The sequence below is a fragment of the Monodelphis domestica genome, chromosome 1, assembly GCF_027887165.1.
Source record: "Monodelphis domestica isolate mMonDom1 chromosome 1, mMonDom1.pri, whole genome shotgun sequence".
Taxonomy (NCBI): Eukaryota; Metazoa; Chordata; class Mammalia; order Didelphimorphia; family Didelphidae; genus Monodelphis; species Monodelphis domestica.
Genome location: NC_077227.1, coordinates 257,984,813 through 258,006,631, shown reverse-complemented (window position 1 = coordinate 258,006,631; position 21,819 = coordinate 257,984,813). Strand labels below are relative to the sequence as shown.

The 21,819-nt window shown below is 40.5% G+C and overlaps 2 protein-coding genes across 5 annotated transcripts in view; one reads left to right on the top strand and one right to left on the bottom strand.

The window, feature by feature from the left end:
- The window catches only part of DNAL1 (dynein axonemal light chain 1), a 63,823-nt gene extending 50,818 nt beyond the window's left edge, over positions 1–13,005 (top strand). For all 3 annotated transcript variants that reach the window (XM_007472857.3, XM_056810694.1, XM_007472859.3), the window contains 4 exons: positions 357–412; positions 4,911–5,037; positions 6,572–6,712; positions 8,060–13,005. In XM_007472857.3, the coding sequence (XP_007472919.1) occupies positions 357–412; positions 4,911–5,037; positions 6,572–6,712; positions 8,060–8,100 (365 nt within the window). In that variant the 3' untranslated portion in view covers positions 8,101–13,005. The remainder of the gene's footprint in view (positions 1–356; positions 413–4,910; positions 5,038–6,571; positions 6,713–8,059) is intronic.
- Positions 13,006–13,866: 861 nt separating this feature from the next.
- MIDEAS (mitotic deacetylase associated SANT domain protein) overlaps positions 13,867–21,819 on the bottom strand; it is a 163,736-nt gene continuing 155,783 nt past the window's right edge. For both annotated transcript variants that reach the window (XM_007472855.3, XM_007472854.3), the window contains exons 11-13: positions 20,945–21,139; positions 19,018–19,211; positions 13,867–18,087 (exon numbers count right to left, since the gene is read on the bottom strand). In XM_007472855.3, coding sequence (XP_007472917.1) covers positions 17,865–18,087; positions 19,018–19,211; positions 20,945–21,139 — 612 coding nt within the window. In that variant the 3' untranslated portion in view covers positions 13,867–17,864. The remainder of the gene's footprint in view (positions 18,088–19,017; positions 19,212–20,944; positions 21,140–21,819) is intronic.

Genomic DNA, 21,819 nt, shown 5'->3' with positions numbered 1-21,819 from the left:
TGCCTGAGGTCCAGATTTGAACTCGGGATCTCCAGGCCTGGCACTCTGCCCACTATGCTACCTAGTTGCCCTTCTAGTTATGGTTCTTAATGCATTTTTCCTTCTCAGATTCTTATACATTTATTTATATGTGTCGATGTTTCATCTCATCCCCACCTCATGGTTGTTAGCTCTTTGAGGATAGAGAGATTTTTTAATCTTTGTATTGTCTTATATGTAATAAGTGTTTTCTTTTCGTTTTTTTTTAATTAGCAAGCATTTATTAAGTGCCTCTTATGTGCCAGGCATTATATGAATATAACTAATGTGTGTTTTTTTAATTTAATAAACATAAAGCTATTTTCTCTCTATCATAGAAAACTTGCGGATCTTGTCACTGGGAAGGAATAACATAAAGAACTTAAATGGATTGGTAGGTAACCTTTCATAACACTCTCTTTAAAGAGCATGTGGTACTTGGGACTGATTCTTTCTTTTAATTCTTTGTCCATCTCTATAAAAAGATATATAAACTTGGAGAACATTCTTGTTATACAATTTGCTTTTTTATCCATCTCCTAGAAACCCACTACTACTACTAATAGCTCACATTTGTTGTTTTTTAGTCATTAGTTGTATCATCTCTTAATGCCCCCATTTGAGGTTTTTTTTTTTGGCAAAGACACTGGAGTGGTTTACCATTTCCTTTTCCAGTTCATTTTATAGATGAGAAACTAAGGTAAACAGGCTTGAATATCTTGTCCAGGGTCACTAGTAAGTGTCTGAGATTGGATTTGAACTCAGATCCTCCTGACCCAGGGCCAGCACTCTATTCACTGCACCACCTAGCTACCCCAATAGCTCACAGTTTATATAGTGTCTATTATGTGCCACGTACTTTACTAAGCACTTATTACAAATACTATCTCATTAGATCTTCTGAGAAATAGGTAATTATCCCCATTTTACAGATGAGGAAACCAAAACAAACAACAATCAAGTGACTTGCCCACAGTTACACAACTGGTCAGATTTAGATTCAGATCTTCTTGACTCTGAGCCCCACATTCTACCACAAATAAAAATAAAGACCATTAGTTATTAGGTATTAACTGAATGTAGTAGATGATTAGTTAACATTGGGATGAATCAATTCGGCTCAAATAGAATTTCAGAGTAGTTAAAGTAAGATAGCCTTATTGCAAAATCAGATGTATCTTCTGGAAAGATAATGTCAGGACTTTTTTCTGTTCTTGGAATAATAAGAAACTCAGAGATTGATATTGTAAAGCCAAGAAATAAAGAGAAGGATTTGCTGTTGAACTTTCTGAAGGCTCTTAATTTTAAAACCCGGATTTTACCTCACAGGCCAGGGTGAACTTGGGAGCCAAGACCTCCTAAGACTGGCCTTGGAGGCCTGGGCCCATGCAGTCCAGAATTTGCTACATTCCTCTTATAAAAATAACAATCCCATCACTGAATAGGAATGAAGATTCCTTGGGGTAATATCTGACAACATTGTGTGGTATGGAGCAAATAGTTATCCAAACACAAGGTTTTAAGCTAGAAGAGGTTCTTAGAGATCAGACAATCCCTTCATTTATAGATGAGGAAACTGAAGCCCTGAACACATGTGACTTACTCCAGGTCATTTGGGGTGTGGTGGGAGGCATTATGGACCTGTGCTTTCACTGGGTCTAGGGAACTTCTGGAAAGGAAATTCCCTTTCCTAATGCAGATCAGCAACTGTTTTTCAGTTTTCTGGTTCAAATCTGGCTTCAAACACTTCCTAGGTAGGTGACCCTAGGCAAGTCATCTAACCCTGATTGCCTAGACCTTGACACTTTTTTGTCTTAGAATTGATACTAAGACAGAAGGTACGGTTTAAAAAAAAACCAAGGGCATTTTGGTTTAAGTTGGTTGGAGAAGCCTTGTGTTGGCAGGTGATGGCACTCCTTAGGAGGTGGTAGAATGAATAGTCCAGATCTTGCCTCAGATCCTATTAGCTCTCTGACCCCAGACCAGTCACTAATCCTTTGTGAACTTCACTTTTTTCATGATAAAATGAGAGAGAAAGAGAGAGAGTGAGAAAGAGAGAGAGAGAGAAAGAAAGAAAGAGAGAAAGAAAGATAGAGAGAAAGAGAGAGAGAGAAAAAGAGAGAAAGAAAGAAAGAAAGAGAAAGAAAGAAAGAAAGAAAGAGAGAGAAAGAAAGAAAGAAAGAGAGAGAAAGAAAGAAAGAAAGAGAGAAAGAAAGAAAGAAAGAAAGAAAGAAAGAAAGAAAGAAAGAAAGAAAGAAAGAAAGAAAGAAAGAAAGAAAGAAAGAAAGAAAGAAAGAAAGAAAGAAAGAAAGAAAGAAAGAAAGAAAGAAAGAAAGAAAGAAAGAAAGAAGAAGAAGAAGGAAGAAAGGAAGGAAGGAAGGAAGGAAGGAAGGAAGGAAGGAAGGAAGGAAGAAAGAAAGAAAGAAAGAAAGAAAGAAAGAAAGAAAGAAAGAAAGAAAGAAAGAAAGAAAGAAAGAAAGAAAGAAAAGAAAGAGGAGAGAGAGAGAGAGAGAGAGAGAGAGAGAGAGAGAGAGAGAGAGAGAAGGAAAGAAGGACTTCCCAGGAGCACATGGCGGATATGCCTAGAAGCAGAGCTTGAACCTGATTCTTTCTATGTATCAGTTGTCAAACACAAATAGAACCCATAATACAGAAAGTATATTAACTTGGAAAACTCATCAATGTCCTATTGTATTTTATTTATTTTGTTCAATGTTTTCCAATTACTTATGACAAAGAATGCTCTCTACCTCCAGAGAAAGAACTATTGGAGTCAGATGCATATCAAAGCATACTATCTTTCACATTAGCTTATTTATGGTTTTATTTTGGGATTTTGGTTTTATATGAGTGTTCTCTTACAATAATGACCAAAATGGAAGTATGTTTTAATCTTCAAACAAAATTATTTAAAGAAAATCAAAATATTTCCTAATATGTTTTAATGTGGTTTAGTCCTTAATAAGTATTGCAGGACATGTGTGTTTGATGCCTCTGCTTGAGACTACCTTGTCTCTCAGCCAAGGTTACTGGGGAATAAATAGCAGAGCCAAAAGTGAACTCAGGGCCGCCCCAACCTCTGTCTCCCAAATCTATGCAGTTTCTACTGTACCACCTCATCCCTGGGTCTTATTACCATTTCTCCTCTTGCCACTATAAGGTTAGTTGTCATGTTATTAAACGTTCTATGACTCAGATATTCAAGAGCTAGGACATGATACAAAATAAAATGAATTATTGGATCAAGTGCAATGAGTGGGGCCAACATGGCAGAATAAAGGCGGGAACTCACTTGAACTCTCCCAAGTTCTAACCCAAACAGCTTTAAAATAATGCCTCAAAAATGATTTCTGGAGCAGTAGAAGCAAAACAACAGACAGGATGAAACATTTTTCCTTCTCCAAGACAATTTAGAAGGTCAGTGGGAAAGGTCTTGCCTCACAGATTGAGAGTAACACACAGGCTGCACCTGAGCAAGCTAGCAACAGGCCTGGTGCAGGGCAGCAACTAAATTGGTTATGAGTGGGTTTAAGCCCATGGATAGTAAAGAGAGGGGCAGACAATTGTTCAGAAGAAGATTACAGGGAACCCTTTGCTGCCCCTGGGTGCAGGGCACTGCTGCATTGCCTATCTGGGTCCTCGTCCCAGAGAACAAAGAAGCACTACCATGGAGCTGCAGGGGAGCAGGACCCTGGTCACAGTTCCAGAGTGGAAAAGAGTGTTTGTGGTCACTCACAGACCAGAGCACAGGCCAGGAGAGCAGTGACTACACCTCTCCTTAGAACCACCTTGGAAGAACTGAAAACTTAAAGATCCTCAGAACTAGCTCTCAAAACAGTAGCATGAAAAACCTGAAGCTTGGGGCAAGGTCCCCTTCATCCCAGGAGCAAAAAGCCCAACTTTAACATAAAATTAAAAGTCAAGAAATAAGACTGCAAAAAATGAGCAAATAACAGAAAAAGAACCTGATTTGAAAGTTATTATGGTGAAAGGGAAGTTAATAACACAGATTCAGAAGGAAACAACAGAATCAAAATAGCTACAAAGAAAGCTTCAAAGAAAAATGTGAATCGGTCACAGGCTCAAAAAAGAATTCCTGGAAGAGCCTATAAAAAGAATTTGAAAAAATAAAATAAGAGGAAAAGGAAATATTGGTGAGGAAAATGAGAGTAATATAAAAAAATTGTGAAAAAAAGAGTCAACAACTTGGTAAAGGAAGCATAAAAATTTTTTTGAAGAAAATAACACCTAAAAAAAAAAACAAAATAGGTTGAAAGGCAAAAAAAGGCACAAAAATCCACTGATGAAAATTTATTAAAAAGCAGAATTGGCCACTTGGAAAAAGATGTACCAAAATTTACTAAAGAAAAGAACTTCTTTATAAGTAGAATTGGGCAAATGGGAAAGGAGGTACAAAAATTCCCTGAAGAAAATAATTACTTAAAAATCAGAATTGGATGTGTTGAAGCTGGTAGTCAGGGAGATTTTTAAAGTTTTGAATCTTTTTCGGTGCAAGTATTGGTGACATTCTAAATAAATGAAATTTCATTAATTTACCTTCTAATTTAGAGCTTGTTAGTTCAGGTAAGTCATATTGAAGTTACCTTTAGTGCTATCTATGAATAAGCAGTGCAAATAAAGAAGAGACTATTTTAAAGTCCCTACTATAATCAATGATTTTCAAACCTCCCAAGCACTTTAAATGACATTGTGTACAAAGGCCTGTTCTGATGCCCCATCATAGTGTGGAGGTGGCCTGACTTCAGAAGCCAGGCTAGCAGAGGCCAGGCTGCAGTTCCCCCCATAACTGCCTGACAAGCTATTCATTTCATATAGGAGAAGGAATTATGTATAGATCTAGAATGTTTAAATCCAATGTTATCCTATTTTAGGAGGCTGTTGGGGACACGTTAGAGGAGCTGTGGATATCTTATAATTACATTGAGAAGCTGAAAGGGATCCATGTTATGAAGCGACTGAAGATCCTCTATATGTCTAATAATCTAGTGAAAGACTGGGGTAAGCCAAGCCTTTCATTCTGACTTTCTGCTTACAGAGACTGACCCAACAGGAGGACAAAGGCTATGTAAAAAGGAAATTACTTTCTAAATGGTGGGTTTACTCTGACAGCAATAGCAGCTGAATTCCCATCCATCTATCACTTTAGCTATACGGTTATCTTTATTATGAACATAGGACTCAAAATCTCTTTACCAATTATGCCCCAACATAGTCTAATTTACCTAAAGGCCATCGGGAAACTTATCTCACTGTAACTCTTCTGAGTCTCTTTTCTCAAAGCTTATGTGGTACTTGTTGCCATTTTCTGGGCACTCATCTCATACCACCTTTTATTATAAAGTTATCCCTGGCCATCCCCCTTTAGAATGTAAGCTTTCTTAGGTTTTGAACAATGATACATGTATAACCCAGTGGAATTGCTTGTCAGCTCTTGGAGGGGGGGGAGGGAAGTAGGGGTGGAATCATAAATCATGCAACCATGGAAAAATTTCTAAATTAAAAAAAAAAAAAGAAGAATATAAGCTTTCTGAAGGGCAAGAACCTCATTTAACTGAGCTTTGGGTCCTCCACAGTGCCTAGTTCAGGGCCACTCGGGGCTAGTGTTTTATTGTAGGGATAGTCCCTGGTCTTCAACCTCATTCAGTTCACATTCTGTTCTTTTACTTGATGAATATATCCATGGTGGGCTGCATCACAGAGTTTCAAACATGGAATGTACTGATGTGAGAAACAATTGCGAGATGATTTTTTTTATCCTTATCTTCTGTCTTCAACTCTATACTAAATATCAGTTCCAAGGCAGAATAGCAGTAAGGGCTAGACAATTGGGGTTAAGTGATTTGCCCAGGGTCACATAGTTAGGAAATGTCTGAATACAGATTCGAACCCAGGACCTTTGTCTCCAGGCCTGCCTCTATCCATTGAGCTACCTGGCTGCCCAGAGAATGGCTTTTTGACATGGTTATGATTCATCATAGTGATTTGTGGTTCTCAAATTTCAATTCTGAAACAAGGAAATTAATTCTTTTGGATTCTGCTGAAAATTATCCTACCCTTTATTTTTGGCTGAAAAAAAAATGAATTTTGTTCCCCCCTCCCCTACTTATTTACCTTTAATTGCTTAGAAGAGCCACTTTATATGGTACAGTTTTTTTCCCTTTCCTTTTTCTTTTTAAAAACATTTACATTCTGTCTTAGAATTGCTATGTAGTTCCCAGTTAGAAGAGTGGTAAAGGATAGATAATTGGGACTTGCCCAGACTTACACAGCCAGGTAGTGTGAGAGACTAAATTTGAATCCAGGTCCTCCTGACTCTGGGCCTGGCAGTAGCATAGGCTTTTTTTTTTTTTCTTTAGTAGCATAGCTTCCTGAACTACCTTTTAAATATCAAACAGCCCATTGCAGAAGTAAACAGAAGAGCAACAAAATTACTGTTGCTAGTGTGTTCTGTGATTTTTGAGGATCAGCCTATACCTAGCAATTGTACCATTAATACAGTATTTAATTTTGAGTCATTTCTTTGTCATTGTAGCGGAATTTGTAAAGCTGGCTGAATTACTATGCCTAGAAGAACTGGTGTTTGTGGGTAATCCTCTGGAAGAGAAATCTTCCTCTGAGGGCAATTGGATTGACGAAGCAACCAAACGAGTGCCCAAGCTGAAGAAGCTAGATGGTGAGTTGCTTGTGGTAACAAGTTGGTCATATTTTCTGAGTATAAATGTTGAGTTGGTGATGCAGTAGTATAAGAAGAAAAATCCAATAAGGAATGTCCCCTAGAACCTTAGAGGCTGGTTTAGTTTCTTTATAACTGGGACTGGTCAGATTTGAACCAGGATGAACTGAGGAAGTTTGGTCTACCAATGGTTTCCCCAATATGTTTAGATTATACTTATGTTATTTAGAGTCTGAAATATTCAATGAAACTTGGTCTTTTAAGAGTGTGGGGTCTGGTTTTCATTAAGTGTGCAGTTTTACTCAGGATTTCCAGGGCCTTGCCAAGTAGTGTTTGCTCTAATTTTTAGAAGTTGTAAACAGATAATCATTCCAAACAAACAACAAAGTTGACATCTCCATACTATACAGCTTAACATAACTGCAAAAGACAAGGCAGTATATAAGGCTGTTTACAATACTGCCTTAGAAAATCAGCAGTCACATTCTCAGGGGTTGAGGGTTGTTAGAGACAACTTTTCACAGAAGAGAAAGATTTAAATTCTGTATTACTAAATGAGTGGTGGTAGTAGGGTGGGTATGGGGTCGCAAAGGAAGATGGGATTCCAAATGAGGAGGAACAAAATCAAAAGGAATAGGAATGGGAAAGTTCAAGATCTAGAATCATAAATTTAGAGTTGCTTGGGCAGCTAGATGACTCAGTGGATAGAGTTGGGAGGTTCTGGATCCTGGGCAAGTCATTCAACCCTAGTTGCCTAATCCTTAATTGCTCTTCTTTCTTGTATGGAGTCTAAGACAGAAGATAAGGGTTTAAAAAAAAAGTGCAGTAGAAATGAGGAAAGCTCTAGAATCATAAATTTAAGAGTTACAAGGCATCTTAGAGCCTATCTAGTCCAACTTCCAACTCCCTTATTTTACAGATGGAGAAATGGAACCAGAGAGGTTAAGTCCAAAGTAAGGATAGAGCTACTATTTGAACCTCCTTTTCATTCCAAGGCAGAATTCTTTTCACTATACCATTGTTCTTCCATCTGGGGGACAGTCTATAAACTAATGCGATTGGAATATAAGGTTTCAAAAAGTATGTAGTTAGTAATTAGCCTAGGAAAGTTGATTGCTGTTGCTAGGTTTAGAAGATCCTGAATGTAAAGGGAAAGAATTTAAAGTTTCTTTTAGGCAATAGGGACTTTTTGCTAAGTATTTTTTCTATTTAGTAATCATGATCCCATTTAAAATGTTTGGAAATAATGAATGCTTCTGGGCATCTCACAGTTTTTAAGGTATTAGGAGGCTTCTGTCAGTTACTATGTTAAGACTCTTCAGAAGTAATTCTCTCTTTCATTTTTAGGAATTCCGGTAATTAAACAAGAAGAAGAAGAAGAGGGCTAATGCCACATTTCTACTCTTTTTTAATTTATGATATTTAAGTAAGAACATTAGATATGGCTTTGTGAAATTGTCTGTTTTAAAGAGTATATTGAGGGAAAAACTATTTTTTCAACGTTTTACAAATTCCTTGTCATTGTTCTTCCTTTTTTACCCCTTCTAAAGAGTGAGTTAAAACAATGGTGACAGCAACTTTCCATATAAGGTAACAGGCCTCCTATTTTGTAATTATAGAAATTGCTGAGAGCAGTATTCAGCCTTTAGTCATAACGGCGTATCCCAGGCTAATAAAATGTTTGTGAAATAGTCATTTTTTTTCTAGTTAGAAGCATATTTTTCAGGTCCCCTCAACTTAAGTATTTTAATGATTTATAACAACAAAGGAACAAGTTTTAGTTCTTTGTTCAATTTATTTCAATACCACTTAGTTTTCAAAATATATGTGGCTTCAAGATAAAAGTTTCAGACCCACATATTTGGACCTTTACCATCTTCCTTCCCGTCTGGCCACACCTTTTCTTGATTTTCTTAGTCACTTTGGTTGAAAAAGACAACACATGGCATGAAATGACCTTCTGTCACCAGCAAGACTCAGAATCAGCCGAGCAAAGATCAATTGGAACAACTAGGAGCAAGAGAAAAAATTCAAATCCAAGGAGGATATTCCCTATTCCATATCGTGAAAAAATGAGTACATGTTAACTGGAATTTAGGTCATCTTTTCCTTGTGGCCACTGAATCAGATTATGGCCTGCTCAGTCCAGTGACTGCAATTATCTTGATTGTCTGTATGATTCCTGGGACTGAATCAGTCATGGTATGTTTGGTATCTGTTGTGAAGATGACTGTAATGATCACTCTTTGTGCTCTCATTTGGTTATTTTGCACACGTAAATCTGGCCCTGGGCACATGGTTAAGGGCATATTAAAAATTATAAAGCAGTTTGCCTAGCCCAAACTGATTGCTAGGCAACATCACTGCATATTCACTTAGGTCTCTATTTTATTGAGGACAGTGATTATGGAGAGAAGAACAGAGACCGTATCAAGAATTGAATCTAGCAACTTCTTGATCCAATGACAATTTCTATTTTTAGGTTCATTTTTGTTTCAGAAGCACCAATTCAGATAGCTAATAGGATGGGTTAAGTCCAAATTGGAGGAAGAGAGAAGAAAAATATTTTCATATGGGTGTACAGGCAAATGGCAACATCCTTTAGAATAATTTCAGGTAACATTGTAATATACTTAAACTCTGAAATCATGAGGTAACAAGAAGACACAGAATTTGAGAATATTGTTTAACAAATAAGCTTACATTCCTTTCCTTTCTGGGAAACGTAAAGTGCTAGCTAGCCCAGTGAGTGCCTGAGGGGAGTTTTGCAAAGAGAAATGGCTGGTTCACTCACATAGAGCCAGAAGAAGGAGGTCAGGAACCGTCAGCTATATTGTTCTAGATATTCCTAAGTGAGGAACCACTAATAAATTCATGGTTAAAGGAGAAAAAAGTAAGTTAATGATTTCAAGAAGTGATTCAGAAAAATAGCTCCTGGCCTCAGAAGTATGGTGTTCTTACCAAGATGGGAAACCCTTGATTTCCTTGAGTATACAAACTTATTAGGAAGGTGTTATTGCATTGACAATCAGTTTCTGGTGATGAAAGAAAACAATTGGCACAGCAATAAAATTTGGAACTTTTTAGTCATTCTTTACAGTTACATATTAATTTAGGAAACCTTGCCCAATCTTAAGAATCCAAAGCCTGTGGATAATCAGGATCATAATTGAAAGAACCTGCGTTGTACTTTGGCAGTGGTTAGTAATTCATTCTGTTGTCCTGGCTGAATCAAAATCCTTAGACTGAGCAGAAGTTTTCTGTGTTCTCTTCCTCCAAAAGTCACTGTTGAAGTGAATGAATGACTCACAACAGGATTGGCCCAGTTGAGTACTTGTCACATGGCTTAACAATTGTTTTTGGTGCCTGTTTTTCTTACCCTTGGTTTGACCTTTTTAAATTAGAAGGGAACTTGACCTTGGGAATCACATGTCGTTTTCAGAGAAATAGAAGGTGGTGATTACTGGTGATTTCACCCAATATTCATATTTATGTCAACTCAACAGATATTTATTGAGTGCTTACTCTGGTGCTTTGCACTATTCTTTCCATGGGACTGAATCCGATCTTAGCCATTAGGGAAGGAAACACAGGGATCCAGAAGGTGTTCAGAATCTCACTTCCTCTATTAAGACCCTAAATTTAACTAATGCTTTATGCCTTAAGCATATTGCTTCTAGGAAAGATGTTTGGCCTAGTTTAAATGTGTAGTCTCTGTGCTCCTAGGTTATGCATAATCATACATACACATATGTTTTGTGCAACTATATTTCAGGTGGCTAACTTCATTTTCCTGAATCTCTTTTCCCTTCTAATGGTAAATTTGTACAATTGATCAGCTCTTTTAATTGTTCAGAAGAGCTTCTGTTGTAGTCATGCAAAGAATTCAACTTTTCTGTGTTATCTCATATTGATATAGTTGTGACTGTACATTTTGACACAATTCTCTAGTCATCTGCTGCCAGTCTTCATTTGGTGTTCTTGATGTTTGTGTGGGGAATGGTCAGAAAAGGCATACAAATATTATACCTATTTTGCCTTTTTTTTGGTAATTTTGTTTTTATTTTATCTCCCAGCTTTTCCTAGAAGTGTCTCATTTAGCTGTTCTTACCATTTTTACCTTTAACACAACTCTCCTAAGGTAGGCATTGATTTTCACCTTCTCTCTTTCTTTGAGGGGTAGGAAATGGCCACACCTCTCTTAATCAGTTTCTAAAGTCGAACATTTTGAGTGCATTTTAAAAATTGAATCCATTTTGTAGTCAAATTTTACACAAGATTCAGAGATTTTATACATCACTAATAAAAATTTTACAGATTATTTTATAAAACTTGGGAACTGCACGTTAAGAGTTGGATAATATAGACAGACATTCATATAAATGTTTCCCTTAGTAACTTACTTTTTTAAAAGTGCTTTACAGTTTACAAAGGGTAAATACTCCTTACAACCGACCTCTGTGGCAATTCAAATCTAGTTTGAAGTGATCTGAAGATGTGGTTCGTTTTGTGAGAATCACTTGGTCTTGGCACTGTTTCTAGCTCTGTTCAAAAAAATCTTTTTAAATTACTATTTAAGTTGGCATTAATTCACTTCCTTTGAGATTACATGCCAGGAACTGAGTAGAGGGGAATTATACTTCCCCTTTCAGCTTCTGCTGGAGAATTGAAGTACATAAGCAGAGATGCTATAAAGAGCTTAGATAGATGCTTTTCCATGGGGAAAGAGAGCTTTCGATTTGATAGTATGAAACAGAATGATATGGAGGGATGAGAAGTGAGGTTTTAGGGGTTCTCAAGTCCCTTTGAAGGATTTGTTCTCAGTATTAATTCCTGTGCTGTGGAAATAGATTTTAAGGTCAATTTAGCTCTGGGGTTTACTAACCTGGAAGGACTAAATAGAAAGTGAGTGTGTAGAGAGGGAGGGTTTGATCATTCACTAAAAGACTGAAACAATATCAAAGGTATTGTTACTCGTTGGATAAGCCTGTTGTGCGGCTAAGAGTTTCAGTCAGAAACTTGATATTAGCTCAAGTATTTGTAAAGGCACATTGTTAAGAATCGTTGTCACAGTTATTCTTTGCTAGGGTTCCTATTCATTTAACACAGTCTTTTCTTATTTGGAAGTTGTTCATGCATCTCTAGCGTTCTGAAGGCTAAAACAAAATTGGACTGTGTGGCACAGAGTTGGTGCTCCTGACACATTTGAACCCATTTTCTACCCCCAGCTCTAGTATTTCATAGGCTTTTCTTCTTGTAAAGCAGTAAGACTAGGTACAATAAAAAAGGCCAATACCTGAAATCTTTTCTAACTTTATATGAGGTTCTAATTTGCAAATTCACTGGTGCCTTCTCATGAACTACAAAGTAAATAAAAGTAAACTGAGTCCTACCTTTGACCTGACACAAGTCATTGCCTAACATGGTTTACTTGACTGTTGTGAGAAAGTCCAACCAGAGTTTTAGTTCATTTTGTAGGTGGAGGAGGCCAGAGGGAAGCCAACCAGCTGAATTTTGTTATATAGCACATTGGGGGGGGGGGGGGGGAGGCGGGAGAGACTTACTATTTGGGGGGAAATTTGCACTTTAAAATGATGCACTGGATGTTGATAGAAAGTACTTCCAAAGGGTAGCTGGTATTGTATTAATTTAGCCTGCACAACAGCGTCTTTGAATGAGACCTCGCATAAGCTATGTCTAGTGAACCTGGCCTAAGCATATATTTCTAGTAGCTTCCTTAAGAACACCAGTCATAGTAAGGATTTCCTTAGTTACTTGTGCAGTCTTCCATTTCTGCTGCATCCATGGTGATGAGTCAGTGTGCTACGTCACACTGGAGTCCCTCCCATGTACAATGCCGAAACCATGTAGAATCCTGAACAGAAGCTTTGTGAATTATTGTTCCCTCATCCAGAGATATATACACATATATATTTTATTAATTTAGATGTTGCCTAAACAGAGTTGTGGCAAATAGTGTGGGGGCAGGTGCCTACCCCTGGGGTGCTATTGCTCAAAGAGATTCATTCCATCAAAATACTGATGGGCAGTAGCTGAAGAGAATGAGCCCATTGACTAGGGTCATTCTGGAATCTTTGGCTTCTAGAACTGGCTCTAATTAAGAGGGTATTTGAACATCTACTTTGGTAATCTTTTATACATAGAAGTTTTGTAGCATGACTATGGCTAAGCATATTGTCTCTTAAATTATTTAGACCTATTTGGTTTCTAAATGTTATTTTGTGGAACTTGTTTTAAAATAGTAATAAATGGTGTTATTTTATAAAAAAAAAGGATGTGTATCTTTTTTTCATGTTACTATGGGTTTAAGGAAATTTGACTTTTCTGGGCTTTATTTGATCTTTGGGAAGCTTTATTTTGAGATAGTTTCAAAGGAATGAGTGAAAAAATTATTTTTATCTTCACTTGAAATGAGAATATAGATTCACTGAAAATAAGGATTAATCATCTGTGTGTTTTTTTTTAAATCATTTCCTCTTCTGCATAACACATTTGCGGGTCTGTGGAGTCAAATCTATAAATCAGATGGGTCCACCTATCGTATATTATCTTTGCTACTTGACCTACCTACTGCTTCTTTACCCATTTTCCTACTTCAAATACATCTGCCAATCTTGACTTTGTGTGTATGCATCTCTTTATTAGTTGGGATTTTTTTTAACCCTTACCTTCTGCCTTAGAATAGATACTAAGTGTTGATTCTAAGGCAGAAGAGCAGTAAGGGTCAGGCAATGGGGGTTTGGTGACTTTCCCAGGGTCACATGGCTAGGAAATAAGTATCTGAGGCCAGATTCGATTCCCAAACCTCCTGTCTCCAGGCCTGGTGCTCTATCCACCATCTTTTTGTTATGGGATGATGGAGGTTCTGCACATAGTTCATCCCATAGAGCACTGGCTTGGCTGGAATGGTTCAGGGCAAATGGTAAGATTTGACCTTTTTGCCCTCCAAGGCAGCATGGTGGTATAGAGTACTCTATAGTACTTTGACTATAGACCTTTACTTTGTCCTCCTCTCTAATCTTGTGTCCTCCTCTGTGTAATGAGAGGAACACCTTGATATTCTCTCACATCCCAATCTACATATTATCAAGTCCAGAATGTAAAACTTCCCACCCAAATACAACTTTCCACTATGAATTTTTAAAACCTTATTTAATAAAAGGTTTAGAGATACGGAAAGACATTCAAAAGTAAATAAGTTACATGGGTACATTACAATCACATCAGCAAGATTTTCTTTAGTGTATTAATTTTTTTATAAAAAGCACACAAAAAATAAAATCTTCAGTCTGGTCTATCACAACTGTACAGCAAAAGAGGTAAATAATATATATAATATAATATATATGTACACTATTTTAATATGTAACAGTCTTTAAAAAGGTTGCCACAGGCAGCAAACACACAAAAGGCAGTGTCTGATCATTTTTCAAAATAAAAGTAATATACTTATTTATATGCTATTAAAGCATTTATACAATAATTACAGACTGACTGTTCCTGTGCTCTATCCCCTCCCAAAAGACCTCCAACTTACAGACTGAAACAAGCAACGATTGAAACAGCTGCAAATCAATGTTAGCGACATCAACACAACAGATGATGGGAAGGGAGAAGATCCTCTAGGGACATGCATATTCTCTGTAAAAACCCAGAGTTGGGCCAGGAGGACGCCCCAGAGAATGATGAAACGGCTGAGACTCGAATATGCATCAGATTCTCCATACAAAAATCCTAGCATATGTTATGAGAGAGAAGCGGTATCATGGAGGCAGTTGAATGCAGACAATCCCTTTTGACCCAAGCAGCATATAAAAGCCCTGTACCACTGGCTCAACTCCATTTGGTACAATGGGAGGTATGTGGATGGCAGAAGAAGAGGGAATGTTTTTTAACCACAGATGGAGATTGAAGGCAGTAAAAAAGGAAAATAAAATGGCACCACACTGCTCCCCTCATGTAGAATTACAAGACCAAGTTCTAGGTCCAGATCAGAGGTGGGGAGCCCCTTTCCTTTAAAAGGACAAATCACTCCAAGGAAATATCAACAGGCAGGTGGCATATGCTGGATCCACACTAAACCCAAATCACATCCCAGGCAGGTTGTATGGCACAGACAGTTAAAAAAGGCCTTCAGACAACAGGTTTCCCCATCCCTGTCTAGATTCTGAATGGTTTCATGTCCTCAGGTGAGTGGGGATGGAGCTATTACAAATGGACCCAGAAGGATAGGGAGTAGGGAGGAAGCAGAAATCTTTACAGCTAGAGATACTGATGATCCAATTTCCCAAAGCAATGGACTTTCTGATTAGGTCAAGCAAAGAAAAATGCAATCGAACCTATCAGGGATAGTGAGAGAACAGCACCATAGGAGGATTTGTTTTACTTTAGCTTAGTTTATGGAATCTCTTTTAAAGGGATTTTACTGGCCATGATTGCCTTTAATTCCTTAAAGATATGAATTTTTCATACTTAACTCTAGATCACTTTTCTCTCCCCAAATTAACAAAGATAACTGCCTTATCTTTCTTGCCTACCCTAATCTAGGAAGGTCCCTGCTAGCTGGAAATTGGGGTTGGAGATGAGGATGGGAGAGAAGGGAAAAGAATCATTTTATTATTCAAAGAATTCCAAGAGAGGTGATCCTTCCACTCTCTGAGGAAATAGAAGAGTCTCCTCTGGCTGAAGATCTCTGTTACAAGAGCAGCTTTTGGGTGTCTAAACAAGAACTAAAACTAAAGGAATTTCTAAATAGAAAAATCTTGGGACATATAAGTAGCACTTCGGGGCTAGCTGAGAAGGCACTCAATATTGAGTTTAACTTACTGCTTCTTGAGCAAGTACCAGATTTTATGCAATCTTAGGACACTGAATTCGCACAAGCTAATGGAGGAAAACTGATCAGTGGGCAAGGAGTTGGGAAATCCAAGTCGTTCTCTAGAAGGCTAGGCAGAAGGATTTGGTTACATCCCCCTGTGGCAGCCTGGAGATCCATATTCATGTACAAGTGATACTGAAGAATAGCCAAGAGTATACAGGTTACAAGCAAACCCTCCCCCAAATCACTAGCCTGGTGGGACGGGGTGTCCCTCACTGGGAAGGATAGTTCTTGGCTACTTCCTCTGGATCTCAGTTCACGTATGTGACCAGAAAATACTCCATCCTTAGAATCAGACAGGCTCTTCTGAACCCCACAGGCTGTGTTCAGAATCTTCTCCCCTTTCCAAGTTTCCATCCCATCAATTCTAGAACACCTCTATCATGCTAACAGTAGTTTTTTTTGGGAACAGAATCCTTGGGCCACTTAAACCCAAATTCAGCTGGAGCTGAATGGACTTCCCACGACCACTGCTCTTAACCTATCTGAAAATAGAGACAAGAAAACTGAGAGCGCAGCCCCTACTTTTGTTCATTTTTTTAAAAAATTCTTTTGCAAACACAGAAGTACTTTCTGATGGGCTCTCTCCTTGCTTTGAGCAGGTGAACTGTGATGGATCTGGGGAAACCTCATTTCCTCCACTGTCAGGGGCCACTTCCAGAGAGGTGGTCCTATGGCACAGGTCCTTGGTGTCATTTCCCTCTGAGGGCAGGTAGGTATCTTACTTTTGGATAAACAAATTGGGCCTCTGGAAAGCAAGAGGCCCTTGCTCCCTGAGCAGATGTGAAAAATTAAATATGAAAAATAAATAATTCCCAGCACACCACCCTTCTTTTCCATCTAGTTTAGTGACTGCCCTGGCAGGAAAGGATCCCCAAATCTGAAGAAATCAGGGGAGTCTGGGCCTCCCATACAACAGTAGCCGGTATGAGGCCAGGACAAAGAGCATGAAACCCTCGGGTTGTTTCGGCAATTCAAGGGTTTGGGTATGGGGTGGGGGTGGGTCTAGAGGGGACCATCAGCAGGAAAGTCAAAGGCTCAGCTCAGGCATCCCCCGGGGATTATGGAGTTTAATCACAAGGAGGAGCTAGGTCCTGAGTGACATTTGAGCTGGTCTTGAAGCCCTCTTTCACAGTAGCTAGGAACTTTTTGGAAGGCGTTTGGCAAAGCGGACGAGTCCAGTTTAGCAAAAACCAGGGGGCTGCCTTCTCACCAGTCCTTCCCCCATGGCAGGGCAGGCCCTCTCGCTAGCTCTCTTTCCCCAGGAAGGTCTATTAGCAGAGACAGCTGCCACTGCATTTGCTTTAGATCTCCAATGGGTTGAGAAATTCATCTCAGCTCTAGGCAAAATTGCCAGGAAGCAAGAAAGCTAAGACCCTGAAAAAGATAATGGGGAAAAAATATCCGAGTCCCTGCCCTTTCTTCCTTTCACTCTTCTCCCATCTGCCCGGGCACACAATGCATCCCTGGCAGCCTCCCCCCAGGGGAAGGAAGGGATGCTGGGAATAGGTCACTAGAGAAGCTTTGGTTTGGGCATCAGTGTGCTTGCTACTCCTCACTGCCCTTGGCTGGGAGCTTGACCGCTCTAGTTCTAGGTGGCAGATTCGAGGAGAGGCCCAAAGGTTCCTCTCCTGGAAGAGGCCACACATTCTGCCCACACAAGGCAGCGGAAGAGAGACACCAAGTGCCTCTTGGAGCAATGTTGCTCAGTTTCTGGTAGGCTGCATCCGGGAGGACAAGGAGAAATCTTGCAAACTTGGGTATAGCTTGAGTTTTCACCCTCTAAAATAACTTCCAGGTGACTCGGGAGGAATGGAAAGCTAAGGGAAAGGGGCAATTGTGCAACAAGAGTTTGGTGTCCAAAAAAGCAGAAGAAGTAGCAGCAGCAACCAACAGCCTTGTGGCTTGGTGGAGAGGGAGGGTCGATGACGCCAGGAGTATGAGAGATTAGCCCTAACCATTCTGGAAAAGCACAGGGACAAAGCCTGACAGACTCCCTGGGAGGGGAACCGGGTCTTGCTCCAGGTAACACTGTTCCCAGGGCCTTTATAAATTAAATAAAAGCTTGTCTTCTGCTTTGCTTTGTTTTGTTTTTTAAAGTCTTCACCCTTTCCCTTCTCACTCCCCCGAGTGTCCATCGAGCCAGGCAGCAACAGCCACGAGGCCGGTGAAGGAGCGGAGAGGGAAATCGCCCAGCCCAGGGAGAGTGAGGGAGAACCAGCCTCACCGCTTTCCCAGCTGAGTCCCTGCTCCCTACGCCTCCCCATCTTCATCTGAGCTCCCACTGCTGCTGCCACCCCCTCCGCCACCGCCACCGCTGCTACTGCTGCTGGGCTCCCGTCGGGTCTGGAGGCGGGTGGCTGCGGCGGCAGCGGCGGCGGCTTCCTTCTCCTTCTGCTTCAGCGCCGCCGCCTTCTTCTCCTGCTCCGCGTGGCTCTTCATGTGGGCGCTGCGGCTCTTGACTTTGAAGAACACCCTGCAACAGAGAAGGCAGAGGAAGCCTGGGTCACCGGAGATCTGGGGCAGCGGGAAGCTCGGGGCTCGTCCGCTATCGCTGCCGCCTCCCCGGATGAAAGTCTAGGAAGAGTCACTACTGTGGCCGTTCAGTGACATCCAGCTCTTCCCCACCGCTACTGTCCAGGGGTCTCTCGGCCAAGATACTGGCGTGATTTGCCATTCCTTCTCCAACAGATTAAAGCAAACAGATTAAGTGATGGTTAAACAACAAAGACATAGGACCCTCAGGTCCAATTAAAAAAAAACCCTTACCTTCTGTCTAAGAATACCAAGTATTGGTTCCAAGGCAGAAGGGTGGTAAGGGCTAGGCATTGGGGGTTAAGTGACTTACCCAGGGTCACACAGCCAAGAAGTGTCTGAGGTTAGATTACTTTATTACAAAAATAAATAATATGCAAATAGGTATTGAGTGATAACCCATGTATAACCCAGTGGAATTGCTTGCCAGCTCTAGGAGGAGGGAGGGAGACAGCAAGAATCATGGAACCGTGGAGAAATACTTAACTTAAAAAGAAAGGAAGGAAGGAAGGCTTTGCACCCAAGCCTCCCTAACATCAAGTCCAGCATACGATGTCCTATGATGCCTGTGCACCAGACGGGTCAGATGGCGTGACCAGGACATCCGGACGATGCCAGCTTAACCTTTAGGCTCCCTCCGGTCTCAGGGCAGCAGGAGGTAGAGTGACATCTGCTGCGGTCCTCACTATCCAGCCAAGAGCCCCACACGGTCCCGCCATCTCACCAGGAGCCTCACGCTGCCCATCACTCCACCCATTCATCATCTGGCTCACCGTTGCACCAAGAACCCAAAGCTCTGCTCTTTTCTCAGTTTTCAGAAGCACCCGCCCGCCCTGCCGCCAATCAGTGGGAGCTCGTTCTGTCCTCCTACCTGCCGCATTTTTTACAAGGGAACGTGCTGTCCTGGTTCTGGCTTTTACTTAAGGTCTCTGTGGTCTTCTTCTCTGTATTGGGCCCAGATCTTCGGGACTTCCCAGAGCTCTCCTTGGGCTTCTCTGTGGCTCGGCTGCTGGCCACCCCAGGAGCACTGGACTCGTGGCTCCTCAGGATGAGGACGTCGTTGAGCTAGATGGATACAGACAAGGAAATGGCATCAGTTTGGAATGAGAGAGAGAGTGGCCTGGTCCTTAGCGAGGCTATTGTGGGCTTCTGGCAGCAAGGACCACCGCAAAAGATTCTATGGGGGCTTCATCAAAGCCTGCTTTCCCAGGGTAAGATTAACAATGAATGTCCAAATACTTCAAGTATTATATTTGTATAAGAATTGATTAATCATAACTTGGGGAAAAAAAGGAAAATGATAGCCGTAGCAAAGAGAGAGTTGCCTGCAGTGCGAAAAGCGGGAAGAGAGAGCGTGAGAGGGCTGAGTTCACAGAAACTTATTTACAAAATGTAAGGACCCAAAGTAGGGACTGTAATTCAAGGAATTCTGGGGAACATAGTCCTGGGGTACACCATTCTATTTACACGCTAGGGAGCTCTGGAGGGTTACAATTAGCTCTGTGTCCATAGCTCCCGTTTCTTGTTATATTCAGTTCATATACCTTTTTCTCAAAAAAGAATTTCTAAAATGATGAACTTGTTGGTCCGTCAACAAATAGGAACATAGCTAGACATGTTGAGGGGCAGAAAATGAGTATGGCAACATGAAACAGTGACTCTATCACATACAGCTTAAAAAAATAACAATGATAAAAAAATTTAACATGGTAGTAACAACATTGCCCTCGTCAGCATTCTCATACAAACTTCCTTTGGCTCTATTTCATCTATTGAGATAATCATATGGTTTCTGTTGGTTTTCTTACTGATATTGTCAATCATGCTGATAGTTTTCCTAGTATTGAACCATTCCTGCATTCCTGGCAGAAATCCCACCCCAGTCAGGGTGTATGTATGATCCTCATGATCTCCTTGCTAGTATTTTATTTAAAAATTTTGCACCAATATTCATTAGGGAGATTGGTCTATAGTTTTCTTAATCTGTTCTAGCTCTTCCTGGTTTAGCTACCAATACCATGTTCATGTCATAAAAGGAATTGGGAAGAATTCCTTCTCTTCTTTTTCCAAATAAGTTTGTATAGTATCAGGATTAGCTGTTCTTTGACTGTTTGGTAGAATTCACTTGTGAATCCATCTGGTCCTGGAGCTTTTTTCTTAGGGAATTCTTTGATGGTTTGTTCAATTTCTTTTTCTGTGATGGGGCTATTTAGGTATTCTATTTCTTCTTTTATAATCTGAGACCTCTGTGTATTTCAAATATTTCGCTAATGCTTTTCTCCCCTTTCTTCTTCTTTTTCTTTGCATCCTTCTCACTCCTTCACCGATGCCACTGCTTGAAGCCCACATCCTAAATACTCTCCCTCCAAATGAATCCCTTCCCAGGTTAGTCCCATCTTCAGCGAGTCTCCTTTTCCTGCTCCAAAGGCCAGTTCTAACTTCCAATCTGCTGCTCCCAAGAACTGCATCCCTTCTGCCCCAACCCTCCTCCTCTGGGCTTTAACTCAAAAGACCTTGTCACCAGACCAGGCCTAATCACCATCTCTAGCAAAACTGCATCAATTGTGTGTGTTCCCTTGAAGGCAAACCTCTCCTTTCCAGTCATCCCTTCCCATATAAGGCAGCAGTGCACATAGCCCCAGGTATGTTATCTAATTTGGACCTGCACCACTTTGGGAGGTGGGAAGGGCTGAATACTTACTAGTTAGAGACCTCTCTGCATAGCAGGGGTCAGTAGGGGGAAGCCAAGGGATGCTCCATGGTCTTACCTGTCCCCAGTGAGGGGAGCATACACTCACCGCTTCATTGGCTTGTATGGTCTGGGCAGCTTTGACGGCTGCTGCCCTCCGGCTCCTCTCTCGAACTTCTTCTTGCTCCTCCTGTTTCCCATCTTCCTCCCCATTCTCCTTCTTGGCCTCCTTCTTGGCTGATGCACATTCTTCACTTGGGGCCTCCCTTCTAGGAGGCTGGACCCTTGTCAACCTCTGGGAACTCTTAAAATCGGAAAGAAGAAAAGCGTAAGCCAGGTCTTTGTTGCTGTCAACAATGGGCAATTCTACCCCAGTTGGTTCACTTTCTTTTCTGCTTTGTCTCTAGGGGACTCTTTTGGAAACAGATCCCAATTCTCCTAGATTAAAGCTAATACAGGACACTTACTAGCTGTATGACCCTAGACAAGTCCCTTAATCCTGTTTGTCTCAGTTTCCTCATCTATAAAATGAGCTGAAGAAAGAAATGGCAAACCGTTCCAGAATCTTTGCCAAGAAAACCCTAAATGGGGTCAAGAAGAGCTGGACACAACTGAAATGACTGAACAACAGCAGCACCGCAAAGGAGAGGGGGAGACTGAGTCACATGAATATTTAGGGCTAGAAGCCCAAAGAAAGAAAATTCATGTTAATTTGGATCCAGCCTTTCCACCGAGGCTACTCATCCCAGCAGGCCAGAATCACAAAAGAAAGTTCGGTGGGTAAAAAGAGCAGAGCTCCTCCAGCTTGGGAATTTAGGGGCTGGGACTCCAGTCCCCAGCATGCCACTAATTAATTAGCCAGAAGATTTTTAGTCGAGTTCCTTCACCCAAATTTAGAGACTCTCAGAGCTGGAGGGTCTCAGAGGTCTAATCTATATCTCTACAAAAAAATACCCTCTACAACATCTTTGTTATTGTTCAGTC